The following is a 12,638-nucleotide window of genomic DNA, read 5'->3' on the forward strand; positions in this document are numbered from 1 at the left end:
GAACATTAATATCATGCGTGGATGACGAGCTTTTATTATAGACTCGGCACAGTGATTGTCAGACAGAGGAGAGGAGAGGAACAGCTGAGACCAGGCCCAAAGCAGGGGGGATACAGAGCCCCCAACAATGCAAACAGGACACGGTAGGGAAGGGCACCCCAGCACCCTCTCCTGCAGGTGGCCACAGGATTACTGTTGTGTCTTCCTGCACCCAGGCTTAAGGGGGGCCAACACCCAGAGGGCCGCCCTTGGAGGAGGGAGTCAGTAACAGACACGGAAGCACACGCCCATGCAGTGGAATGAAGCAGTTTACAGGGTAGCAAGCTCAGGGCCAATGTGTACAAATAGTCAGTTCTCTGATCCCGGCTTAGTCACAGCAAACATTTGCCCAGCCTGGCTCCTCTCCGAAGCCTGTAGGCCACTCATCCAGGTTGTCCCTGGTCACCAGACTTGGGCTCGAGGAAAGCAAATACTACAGCTCAGCACAGGCCTCAGCCAAGGGTGACTGAAGAATCCAATTGTGAGGGTGGGAGGCGGTTGCTTTAGAAGTTGAGGCTAGTGCATTGGGTCACCTGGGGGCGGGGGTGGTCTTGTTGAAAGCTGAGTGAGATTCAGTGGGTCTGGGCTGGGCTCCCAAGTGATGCTGATGCCGCTGGCCTGTGGACCACACTGCAAGTAGCAAGCATCTACTACTGGGGGGTCTCAACCTCGGCTGCACAGAATTCCCCGAGGACCTTTTAAACTTCCCCAAGTCCGGGCTGCACTCACACTGGTCAGATCATCTCTGAGGGTGGGTCTGGGCACCAGGGTTTTTTAAGCTCCTCGGTAATTCCAGTGAGGATGAAAACCAGTGATCTAGGAGTCATCATCAGGTGGGGGTGGGGGTGGGGGTAAAAGGATGTGTGAGTGTCAGCAAAGTATAATTTCTATTATTTAATTTTATACCTGGAAAGTAAAATACATATAAATGTATGTATATATGTATTTCACATACATATAGTTTTTATAACCAAATATGGAAAGTAAAGCTTGATGAAAAGCTTCCTGATACATAGGTACCAGCACAAGTGCCTTCTACAAAACTCCTGACAGTGACAGAACACTCATTACCTAACCTACACCCTCCTAGGCAGCCCCAATTGTTTGAAATCTCTTCTCATATTGAGATGAAACGTACTTCTGTGCAGCTTCCACCTGTGGGTCCTTTGGAGCTACAGAGAATAAATTTAGTCTCTTTTCCACATTGCTGTGCTTCGGATAATGGAAGGCAGCTATCAGTTGGGTTAAGTGGTATAAAAATATCCTATTAGTAAATGAGATAGTTAAGGTACTTTTCGTTGCAAGCAACACAAATAGATAATGGCTAGTTTAAGCAGAAAAAAATTTTTTTTTTTTTTGTAAAGAGATAATGGGTTTTCTGAGGTAGGAGGAGGAATTGCACACCCCAGACACGGGAAGGAGGGATCCAGGGACTGCTGAGGGAGTTGCAAGAGCAGCACCCAGAGGCTGTTGCTTCTAGGCGGCCATTATTGACTTGGCTACAGACACTCCTATGCTCTGAGTCCCTCCGTTTCAAATTTCAAATTGGTGACGAGAAAAAACAATTGGCTAGATTGGCTCAGGTGCTTCTGCTGGGACCAACGGGCTTTGGCCGGTATGACTGTCACGTGATAACAGACAAGGCTGCTGTGGGCCCAGCCCCTGTCACCAGAAAAGGGAATCACACCAGATGCTACCCCTAGAGGGAGCTATTCCAATCAATCATAGTTAAGGTCAAGAATAATTATGGGATTATTTTACATTTGTGATTGTCCATGCCACTGTTAGACACCACTAGACCCGCTGACTACAGAGAACTCTCTGAAGGGCCCTGAATATAAGAGGTGGGAAGGGAAATGCGTTGAGTTTAGAAGGGCCTGGCTCCTGATCCCATACCCTCTCTTAGCACGGATCCCAGCTCCAGTCAGCGCCAGCAGATTGGGAGTCAGGGTGCAAGTCTCTCATAGAGCCAGTCTTCCTCCCCTCGGTGGGTCATGGGCCCCAAGGGGGAGTCTCCTGTCGGTAGGCCCCGTCGAAAAGCGATCCGGTCATGCAGGCGGTTGGTTTGGCCTTGCCAGAACTCCATCACTTGGGGGTACAGGGTGTAGCCACCCCTACAAGGACAAGCAGAGGCTTCGGTGCTCTGCGCGTTTGTCCAGCCAGGCAACCCCACCACCCTCCGCGCCATCCCAGCGCCCCGTGAAGGGAGGTGCTGGCGTGCATCAAACAAGGGTTGCCAGGAAGGAGGAGATCTGTAATTCCATGGACAGGGTGGCTTTAAGTAAGCACGAGGGTCCCAGTGTCCCTTTCTAGACGACCACCAGGTATCACTCACCAGTATTTTGGCTTCGGCACCTCTTGTTCCTGGTAGAGTTGCTCCAGTTCCTCGTTTTTCTTTCTCAGATACTGTCCAGGGGAAGGAGATGGAGGAAGGGCCAGACCCAGTCAGTGATTCACTTAATCACCACTTACTGAGCATGTGCTCTTGTGCCAGGTGCTGAGGACACTGGTGCGCAAGCCCGGCTGGCCTCTGGCCTCTAGGGGCACAGTCCAACGGGAGGGTCAGACAGATACAGGAGGCCTGTTCCCTGCTCGCCAAATCCACGTCCCCCAGGGAGACCATCCATTTCACTTTGCTGGAGAGAGAGGGCCCTGGCACCCCCTGGGGACAGCCTCTGGGGCTGAGCCAAAGCACTACCACCCAGAGGACTAAGGAGAAGCCCCATTCACCTCCCGATCGGGGATCACCGAACTCTGGTGACTGACCACAGCCCCAATCTGGCTGCTCTTGGGGCGGGAGTGGAAGTAGCACTCGGCCTCCTCCTCGGGCAGCTTCTTCACGGGACCCTCCACTCGCACCTGCACAGGGATGGTCCTGGTTAGACGGCATTCAGTGCCACCCGCCCCCCCAACCAGTAGAGGCCCCAGTCCTCTCTGTTCTTCTCTTTATCCACTGCCCCGTCACGCCTGACTCCAGCTAGCCCAGCTAAGTGAGAGCCGTTTGAAAGGCAGGACGTTTGCCCAGCCTGGGGACCCTCACCAGGTTCATTCATAAACTCAGGCCCTTCCCACCCCTGCCCACCCCAGTCTGTCCCAGGAATGCACACTCACCTGACGGTTTAGGGGCTCCCAGTAGAAGACAAGGGAAGCAAAGGGATTAGAGTCCTGGAAATGAAACAGAATCCACAGACAGTCATCCGGACAGAAGTGAGGACGCCTCCAGCATGGGGGGAAGGCAGGGAGTCTGCATCGCGCAGGCCCACTGCAGATGCATTTACTGTAATGTCTCATTTTTAAATCCTCAGAGGTAGGCCTACTTTTACAGGTGTGGAGACAGGCTCAGAGAGGTTAAGTAACGTGCCCAGGTTCACACGGTGAATGGGCCAGATGGACTCCAAAGTGAGGCTTGCCATTTCTCTCACCCACAGATTTGCAAATCCTCAGAAATGTATGTTTGGCTGCACTGGACTCAGGGAAGGGTACTCATTTTGGATTCACGAATTGAATGCATACGAAGTGCCAACTCTGTGCTCAACACCAGGAGAGGTGCTGGGGGTATAACAGAGATACCACAGATGCAGCCTCTGACCCCAAGGAGCTTACGGTTTAGCAGAGGACACAAACATTAATCACATAATCCCATAAATACATGCATGGTTAGAAACTAAAAAAATGGCAGAAAGGAAAGTTGCCAGTTATAATGACTGCAAACAGTGCAAGGGGTCGACTCAGCCTGGGAGTCCAGAAGGCTCTCCTGAGGAGGTAACGTGGGGGCTGGACCCAAAGGAACAGGAGCTACTCAGGTAAACATGGGGAGGTAGGGGTGCCTACAGAGAGCACTCATCCACGGCAGAGAGAAGGGCAAGTGCAAAGGCCCACAGGCAGGATGGTGCCTGAGCACAGCCGGCAAGTGGGTTGGGGCAGCTATGGCATGAGAAGGTGACCAATGAGTCAGGGCTGGACCCTGTAGGCCCAGGAAGGATTTACCATGAACCCTCACCAGCTCTTGTCCCTTTCGACTCTCGAAGTTAGTGAAGAAGCGGAAGCCATCCTTGCCAAAGCCCTTCAGCAGCACCATGCGGGCGGACGGTTTCCCATCTCTGTGGCAAAGAGCAGAGCACTGTGGTCAGAGCCCCTCCCCACAGGATGTCTGAGCACCCCTACACCTGTACCCCCTGATTCTGCACTGTCTGTGCACTCAGGCTGCCCATTCCCACTTGCCCATGGGAATTTGTCCTGGAGGTGCCGTATGACACCATTGCCTAGGGCTCTGTAATGGACTGAACTGGGTTCCCCTAAAATTAAGTTTTGAAGCCCTAACCCGCAATGTGACTATATTTGCAGGCAGGGCCTTTAGGGAGATAATTAAGGTTAAATGAGGTCATAAGAGTGGGACTCTAATCTAGCAGGCCTGGTGTCCTTATAAGAAGAGGAAGAGACACCAGAGCCCTCTCTCCCTGCGCACACAAAGGGAAGGCCATGTGAGGACACAGCAAAAAAGGTGTCCATCTGTAAGCCAGGAAGAGAGACCTCACTAGAAACCAACTCTGACAGCACCTTGACCTTGGACTTCTAGCCTCCGGAACTGTGAGAAAATAAATCTCTGTTGTTTAATCCCCCCCAGTCTGTGGTACTTTGTTATGGTGGCCCAAGCAAACTAGCTCTGGGGGATATCTGGGGGCACAGTACAAGAGCCCTGCCTTCAAGGCCTTGTGCTTTAGTGAGTGGGGGACAAGCAGGGTTGAATAAGAGGCTAATATAAGAGATGTCTCAAGGGGTTTATGATGGATTGTCAAATGAATGACACAAACAAGAACTGTGCTAGATTTCAAGAGAGGAAGAGGGCTTTATGGAGAGGTTCCAGGAGATCTGCCTCTCAAAGAGCAGATGGGAACTGGGGAGACCGGGAGACGCGGGAGACAAAGGTGTGTGTTGGGTTGGGTGCATCGAGGGCAGAGATGAATGAGGCACTACATTTTATCATTGAAATGGAATTGAGTAAAGTCTAATCTTTGGTTTAGAGGTAAGGACACTGAGGTCCAGAGAGGACAAGTTACTTGCCTGAGGCCACACAGCATGTTAATAACACAACTAGAATCATAAAGTTGTCATCCATCAAATTGAGAGCTTCCTAAGTTTCCTACTTCATCTGTACCCACCTTCAGAAGGGCCCACAGCTATGCCTACCTGGTACAGGTAGCAAGACACATGGCATTGGCTTCCCCTATGTCAGGACACTGAACAGCCTCCTCAAACCAGGCAGCAAACTGCTTCATGGGGTTCAGGGAGGTCAACTGAGTCTCCTCAAACGCCTGGGAAGGGAGAGTTTTATTTCACTTAACAAACACATGTAGTGCATACTGTGTACACGGCTCTGTTCTAGGCACTTTTCAAATATTAACTCATTTAGTCCTCATAACAACTATCTCATAACAAAAACCACGAAAAGGTGAATAGGTCCCACACCTACTGATGGACAAATCAGGGTTTCATGTCATGGGTGTCAAACCTATCACCTGGGGAGCCTAAAAAATAAGACAGATTCCTGGGCTCCACCCTGTAAATTCTCATTCAGTAGGTCTGAGGTTTAATGAAAACTTGCATGTTTAACATGCATTTCTGGAAATGCTCACATGCAACCAGATTTGGTAACCAGGCCCTGGTTCCCAATTCCAAAATAATTTTCTTGGTTTCTCTCCTGAGGAGGGAAAAGGCAGTAAGAGCCAGGAGCTTTCTCCTCCCCCTCCTGCATAAAACAGTCCTCCTGCCCCACGTGTTACTTATCAAACATGTATAAGCTAATTATCACTGTTCTAGGCACTTTTCAAATATCAAAGTCCATAATATCCCCGTGAGGTCAGTACTATCACTTCACAGGTGAGGAAACAGAGGCCCAAGGAGGTGAGGAAACCGCCCAAGGGGTGCGCGGAGCGACCTGCAGGATATCCAGGCAGACCCCGAGTGCGCGCCCTGAGCCCCTAAGACAAGCTGCCTCTGGAGTCCACCTTCATCCTCGTTTCCCCGGAACACTTCCCCCCTTGATTGTCTTTGAACCCCCTTCTCCCACGGAGGTGACCCCGAGCCCCAAGGGGTGGAACAGAAACCCCAGGTTATCCCTCCCATTCCCCTCCGCTCCGGCGATGATTCGGATTCCCTGTGCCCCCGCCCCTGTGGAGGCCCTGCGGGGCGGCGGCACCTCTCGGTCCCCGCGGTAACTCTTGCGCATCGGTCCCAGGTCCATGACAGCACCGCGACTGCACAGGTGGCGGAGGCAGCGGGGCCACTCGGCGGGTCGCCCGAACGTCACGATGACGCCCCGTAGCCCGAACCTCATGGGGCCGCAGGCCACGTGACCCGGCGTCGCTCCGCGCTGGGTTCCGTTGGGTTCGGAACCAGTTTCTTAGCCCGGGAATCTACGCCGGCAAGGAAGAATTTGCCAGTTGCCGAGCCAGGCCCACAGGCCCAAGTCCTCCGAGCCAATGGAAGCCAATAGGAAGCCAGGGTTGGTGGAGGGAGCCGGGCGCGGAGATGCCATTGGTCAGAGTTTTCCAAGAGCGAGGCCAATTAGGGCAAGAACGGAGGAACCCTGCAGCCAATGGACGGCGCCTCCGGGGGCGGGAGCAGAGAGACAAGGAAATGCTGTCACCGCCGTTAACACGCACGTGGAGTTTGTTAAAGGTATAGGAAATGAAGCTGCCCTGGCCCGGGACGGGGAATGAGCCGCTGGGGGCTTGAGGGGAGTAGTCAGTATCAAGGGGCCGGCCCCTAGCAGGTGCCTGAAGGCCAGCTTAGTGCAGAAAGTACCCGTCGGAGGAGACTGGTGCCAGGAAAGGACAAATGGAAAATGGAATTAGGGGCCAGACTCGGAGGCAAGGTGATGTGGAGACACAGAAAGGGGCGATCTGGTGGGGGGGAGAAATTGGCGTTCAAGAGTGGGACAGGTTGCAAATGACTTGTGGATCTCACGGGATAGGTACTGTACAGTGTGTGAGTATGGGGAGGTAGGTACTCTGGGGTCTGGGGAGGAGCAGTCTTACCAAGACTATGGTTAAGAAAGCAGATGGCTGAATGGGAAAGGGAAAGAGGGAAATTTGGGATCAAGCCATCCCAGACCAGAACCATCTTCCAGCTCGGAATCCCTTCTCTCCAGCCTCATTGCTATAACCTGGGTCAGAGCATGCTGCTCCCTTTCCTCATGGTTTCCCCTTTTGTGGTTGCAGCAGAGTTCACACTAGCCAGTGTTCTGGTAGATGGAAAGATTGCCCCACCTCTCCCGGGCCGCCCCCATCTTTGTCGTTTCCCCTTTTTCACATTTTGCCCTTTCTAGGTAGCTGGAGTCTAGCTTCCAGGTCAGTGCCAGCCGTAAAGGAGGGCACAGGGGAGCAGGTGGCTATGCAAAAGTCACTTCCAGGCTGTGGACTCAGGGCTGAGAAATAGGACACCTGCCAGTGCCCATTCCAGCATTGACCTGGCTGGGGCAGCCTTGGGTCAAGGCCTCTGTGTAGTCCTGGTTTCCACCAACATCAGGAAGGGGAGCTGCAGGAGCCACCTAGGCAGGCACCCCAGGACTGTGCCAGGTAAGGGAAACTTCCTGCCCTGCCCAGGTGTCTGCATTACAGCCAAGCTTCATTAAGCCCAACATTAGATACCTATCATCCTTTATTACGTGCACATAGCTTGAGCCAAATAGAATCTGGAAGACAAATTTGCTGCAAAGAAATAATACATGTCTCAAGGCTTAACGATGTTGATCTATGGATCCTCCGCTGGTACAAAGTTTTTGTGTTGCCATCAATTTTCTCTGTCAGCACAGTTGAGAGAGAGTTGACTGGGCTTTCTTTCTTGTTGAAGTTGTCTTTCCACATATGAACATTGCTCCCCTCCTCCCAAGGCCCTGCACTTGAACCTGGGTAAGCAGTGATTAGTACCCTTCAGCTCAGGTGATTTTGTTCATGCAGCTACACTCTTAGCCCTGCTTGGGCTATGCTACCCTGGACCCAAGATTCTGGGGTACCAAGACTAGGATCATTTGAATGGTTTGCTTAAAAATTAAAAGCCAAGGGCTCGGTATAGTGGGGTAGACATGTGTTAAAGACTTCTTTTGGACCAGGCACTGAGCTAGGTCTGAAAATATGAAGATGAAGATGCATGGTTCCTGCCCACGAGGGGCTTATAGTCTACAGTGGGAGGCAGATCTGTAAGCTAAGGAGTTACAGGAATTTTAACAGGTGTTTCTGCAAGGTAAGGGGGAGCAAAAAGGAGGAAGTGGTCTCCAGAGGTCACACAGTCAGTAAAGGCTTCATAAAGGGAGCAGACATTTGATTTGCCTTAATGAGTAAGGGTTCTCCAGATGGACAACGGAACAGGCATGCCAGGAAGAGGGAGCAACTCGAGTGTGATGCTGCTGTAGCTAGGTAGTGAGAAAACAGACCAGGCGAGTAGTCAGGGGCTCAGTGCCTGCTGAAGATCAGGTAGGTAGCAAGGGCTAGGCTTTAGACAACTATTCTAAGTTTTTATCCTGTGCTGCTGTCAAACCAGGGTGTCTAATTCCTGGTTTTTTAAGGCCAGGTAGAGAGAAAAATCTCTAGATTCTGACAGCCTCTTCCATCCTTGGCTGTTAGTGAGGAAGTTTGCAACTGGTTGCCTTTTTATATTTGCTCCTTCATCTTGAAGATAATAAGTAGGCTTGTATTGTGCTTTTCTGCCTAGTGGGATTTGGTGTCTAGATCACAAAGCAGCCCCACAGTGCAAACCAGGGGGGAAACATGCCCGCTGGCTGTGTTGCTACTGCTGCAACCCCAGCAAGGGGTTTGTCTGCTTGGGAGAAATGAATTTTTTATTGTTACTGCTTTGTCTTAAACATTTTGCCCACCCCCACACCCAACTTTGTAAAGTTACTAATCTTTTCTCGAGAGTCTTCAGTGAATAGAAGCTATGTTGCAATACTGCATTGTACAGAGGCACCCCGGTTTCTTAATATGCAACAAAAGGCTGGCTGTGAGTTTGGGGGCTATGCCTTGCCTGTTTTCTTCTGATGCTTTTGCATTTATGTTCTTAAGTCACCTTTTAGTCTAATTGTTTGATTGAATTATATATTTCAGTTACATCTTGGTGATTGGATTTTTTTTTTTTTTTTTTTTGCGGTACGCGGGTCTCTCACTGCTGTGGCCTCTCCCGTTGCGGAGCACAGGCTCTGGACACGCAGGCTCAGCGGCCATGGCTCACGGGCTTAGCTGCTCCGCGGCATGTGGGATCTTCCCGGACCGGGGCACAAACCCGTGTCCCCTGCATCGGCAGGCGGACTCTCAACCACTGCATCACCAGGGAAGCCCCTGGTGATTGAATTTTTGTTTTGGGATGAGGCTCTGGTGACAGAGTGGGTGATAGGCGAAGGAGGGCAAGACGCTGCTGTGTTCTCTGTAAGTGTCAGAGCCTGATGCCTGAGTTTGGGGGGTGTGGGGTGGAGAGGAGGGATTTGACTCAGCAGGATGGCTTTAGGCGACATGGGCGGTGCTGTTCATTGAAGTGGGGGAATGTTGGAGAGGCTTAAGGGAAAGATGAAGTCGCCATCAGACCTGTTGAGTGTGAGGATTTATGGGACAACCACATTCGGTTGGGTTGGAAAATCAATTCTGGAGCTGGGGGAGAGGTCTGGGCTGATGGGATGGTTTAGGTGTCATGAGCCTCCAAGGTGGCACTTGAAGCCATGGGGGAGGATGACAGTGTCTGGGAAGGGAAGGGGGCCTGGAAGAGTGGTAAAGATGCTCCTGAAGTATAGCACCCAGCTTTCCGGGGGACCAACAGCAGGCCAGAAGGGGTGTGCTGGGGGCCCAGATCTCAGGAATTCTCCAGCCTAGCTTTGGGTGAACTCAGTGTGGAGCCTCAGGACATACAGACAGGTGGGTACTTGGTGCTCGGCCAGCAGATGCCTGAGCCCTGAGTGTGGTTATCAGGTGACCCAGAGGGGGATGCAGGAAGGCTGACCCTTACCCGACTGTCCTGCTTGCAGTTATGGAGTTAACCCCTCACACAATCCTTTGCATGTGCTCACGGATTGCTCCCTGAATCTGTCCCATTGTTTTCATATGTGTTCCCCCTGAGAAGCTCCTTCATGGGAGGGACTGCTTAATTTCCCTGGCTCCTTCTCAAAATCCCAGCCAGGAAATGCTAATCTGTAATGTCTATGCATAATCTGCTTTTCTTAAACTTCTCTGAACTTGGTGAGTGGGGCTTGGGGTTTTTGGCACCTGGTAGGAGCAGGGCCACCAAGAGGGTCTTTGTTGGCTGGAGGGATGTTAAGGTTTCCAGGGTGAGTTGGCTGGGTCATCTCTCTTAGCCCGGGCACTGGCTAATCAGAGAGTGGGCCACAGGTAGGGGGAGGAGGCCTGATGAGTTCTCAGCAGGCCCAAAGGATATGACCTGGCGGTTCCTTAGTTTCATTGAAGAAATCCTGGTCAATCCTCTTGGCCTGACCTGTGGTCATTTCTAATTTCCTCTTGGCCACGATCCCGATTAGCAGGTATTTGATGCTCCCCTCCAAGCCCTGATTCTCTGCCTCTCCCTCCATGGTTTGCTTTCTTTTCACCCACACCCCTCTTCTTTATTCCATCCTCCCAGGCTCACTTCCTGCTCTTCCACTCCCCGAGGACCTCTTCACTAGGAAACCCAACTGCCACCTGTCCTGAGATTATTGCAGTTCCTTTAGTGGCTTCATCCCAGCCCCAGAGACCTTGGTCAGGTGACAGGAGGTCTCTGTCCCAAGGCAGCGTCTGACCCCCAAGTTAGGTTCCCTGGAATCCACCACCATCTAGACCTCAGCCACGAGCCCCTGATGGGTGCAGGGACCTGAGATGCTGCAGGCAGCTCCCATCATTAAAGGAAGGAAGCCTGAGATCTATTTGCTGGTTTAGTTAGACAACAAAAAAGTACTTTGCCCGATGTGCCTTCAGGAGGGGAGGGTCTTCCCCAGCCCCCTTTTATTTCGGGCTCATAATCCTAGTATCTGGATGAGCCGTAGCATTGACCATCACTGAGCAGACAGGAGGGGGTGGTGAGGGGTGGCCTTGGTGCACAGGACCCTGGGGAGGGAACTCGGGCTGTGTGACCCCCACTCTCAAGCTGCTGGGAGTAACCTGCCCCCAGATTTTCAACCAGGGCCAATCAGGTGTCCTGGGGAGGCCTCTGGCCTGGGGCGAGCTTGGGCCACATCAGTGTCAACAGTCCCCACCCCCTGCAACTCCAGTAAATAAGGGATGGATTAAAGCAGATGAGGGCTAATTTGCCACCAGGTCTCTCCGTTCTCTCCCCAGGCCAACAGCCGTGCTAGGCAGAATACACTTTCCTGCTCCCTTTTTTTTTTTAAATTAATTATTTGTTTATTTTGGCCGTGTTGGGTCTTCGTTGCTGTGCGCGGGCTTTCTCCAGTTGCGGTGAGCTGGGGGCTACTCTTCGTTGCGGTGCGCAGACTTCTCACTGTCGTGGCTTCTCTTGTTGCAGAGCACGGGCTCTAGGCGCGCAGGCCTCAGCAGTTGTGGCACGTGGGCTCAGTAGCTTTGGCTCGCGGGCTCTAGAGCGCAGGCTCAGTAGTTGTGGCGCACAGGCTCAGCTGCTCCGCAGCATGTGGGATCTTCCCGGGCCAGGGCTCGAACCCGTCCCCTGCATTGGCAGGCAGACTATCAACCACTGCACCACCGGGGAAGCCCTCCTGCTCCCTTTCTAACTCAGGCATCCCACGGGAGGCAGAGATGGTCAGGCATAACTTTTGAACCCGAGTCTCACTGGAGAAGGGAAATCCCGAGTGCCAGCACACCGCTCTGCCCGCTGAGGGCTGACACCTCATTTCCAAAGGATGCCAAGGAGTCAGGTCAGTTTCCACACTTGAAGCATAAAGCACATGACTTGGAATCAGTTCCCAGGAAAGGATAGTTCTTTGTGCCTGAGAGCAAAGCCGGTGGGGAACATGTGGCAGAAAGAGGTCAGTTGTTAACATTCCCCTTCTCTCGCCAATCCCGATCAAGAACACAGTAAGGCAGTTTTCTAGTCACACCATCCGCACGTGAGAGTAGATAAATATACCTCATGTCTTCCTCCTCCTGCCAGTGCAGCAATGAGAAGTGGGGCTGCTGGGCTGGTTAGGAGGCTTCCATGTCAGGGTAGAGACAGTGGTTGGTCTGGTATCACCCAAAGGGCTTAAGTATGCTTGGGACGGGACTCCCTGCCTGTTAATAAAGAAGTGATGGGGGCAGAGGACCTGTGGTCTATCTGAGATCCATCTCCTTTTTATTTCTTCAGCTGATGTGAGGGTGGACTGGCTCTAAGGACAAGCTGTTTGCTTGCAAAAATGCAGGCGCTGGTGACAAAGGAAACACAGTTAAGGAGACTGATAGCTCTAAACGAGCCTTGCCACTCTTGCACAGAACAGCCACCCTGGCTGTGTCCTTTTGAGGCTGATTAAGAGGCATCGTTGTTACAAGAAAAGCACGTACTGTTCTCTATATGCTTGAGAACAACTTGCCTCTTCCTTCAGCTCAGATGCTCTTCAGGCCCCTGCTAGGTTTAAACACAGGTGCTGAGCTGGGTCCCATCGCAGTCTGCCTACC

General features: G+C 52.1%; 1 protein-coding gene across 3 annotated transcripts; it reads right to left on the reverse strand.

Moving 5' to 3' along the window:
- Positions 1-906: 906 nt before the first annotated feature.
- PNPO (pyridoxamine 5'-phosphate oxidase) lies at positions 907-6,514 on the reverse strand. Of its 3 annotated transcripts, none has more exons than XM_022558057.2 (7): positions 6,236-6,514; positions 5,227-5,351; positions 4,040-4,139; positions 3,151-3,165; positions 2,770-2,898; positions 2,375-2,445; positions 907-2,153 (listed from the first exon to the last, which is right to left on the reverse strand). In XM_022558057.2, exons 1-7 carry the CDS (start codon positions 6,371-6,373, stop codon positions 1,985-1,987), a joined length of 747 nt encoding a protein of 248 aa, XP_022413765.1. In that variant the 5' UTR covers positions 6,374-6,514; the 3' UTR covers positions 907-1,984. The 3 variants fall into 3 exon arrangements, with proteins under 3 accessions (XP_022413765.1, XP_022413764.1, XP_022413762.1); XM_022558056.2 differs by having other exon boundaries at positions 2,806-2,898; positions 3,151-3,204; XM_022558054.2 differs by having other exon boundaries at positions 3,151-3,204.
- Positions 6,515-12,638: the final 6,124 nt, after the last annotated feature.

Source organism: Delphinapterus leucas, chromosome 19 (genome assembly GCF_059928025.1).
Source record: "Delphinapterus leucas isolate spDelLeu-1000000601 "Yukka" chromosome 19, BTC_Dleu_Yukka2, whole genome shotgun sequence".
NCBI classification, from domain to species: Eukaryota; Metazoa; Chordata; class Mammalia; order Artiodactyla; family Monodontidae; genus Delphinapterus; species Delphinapterus leucas.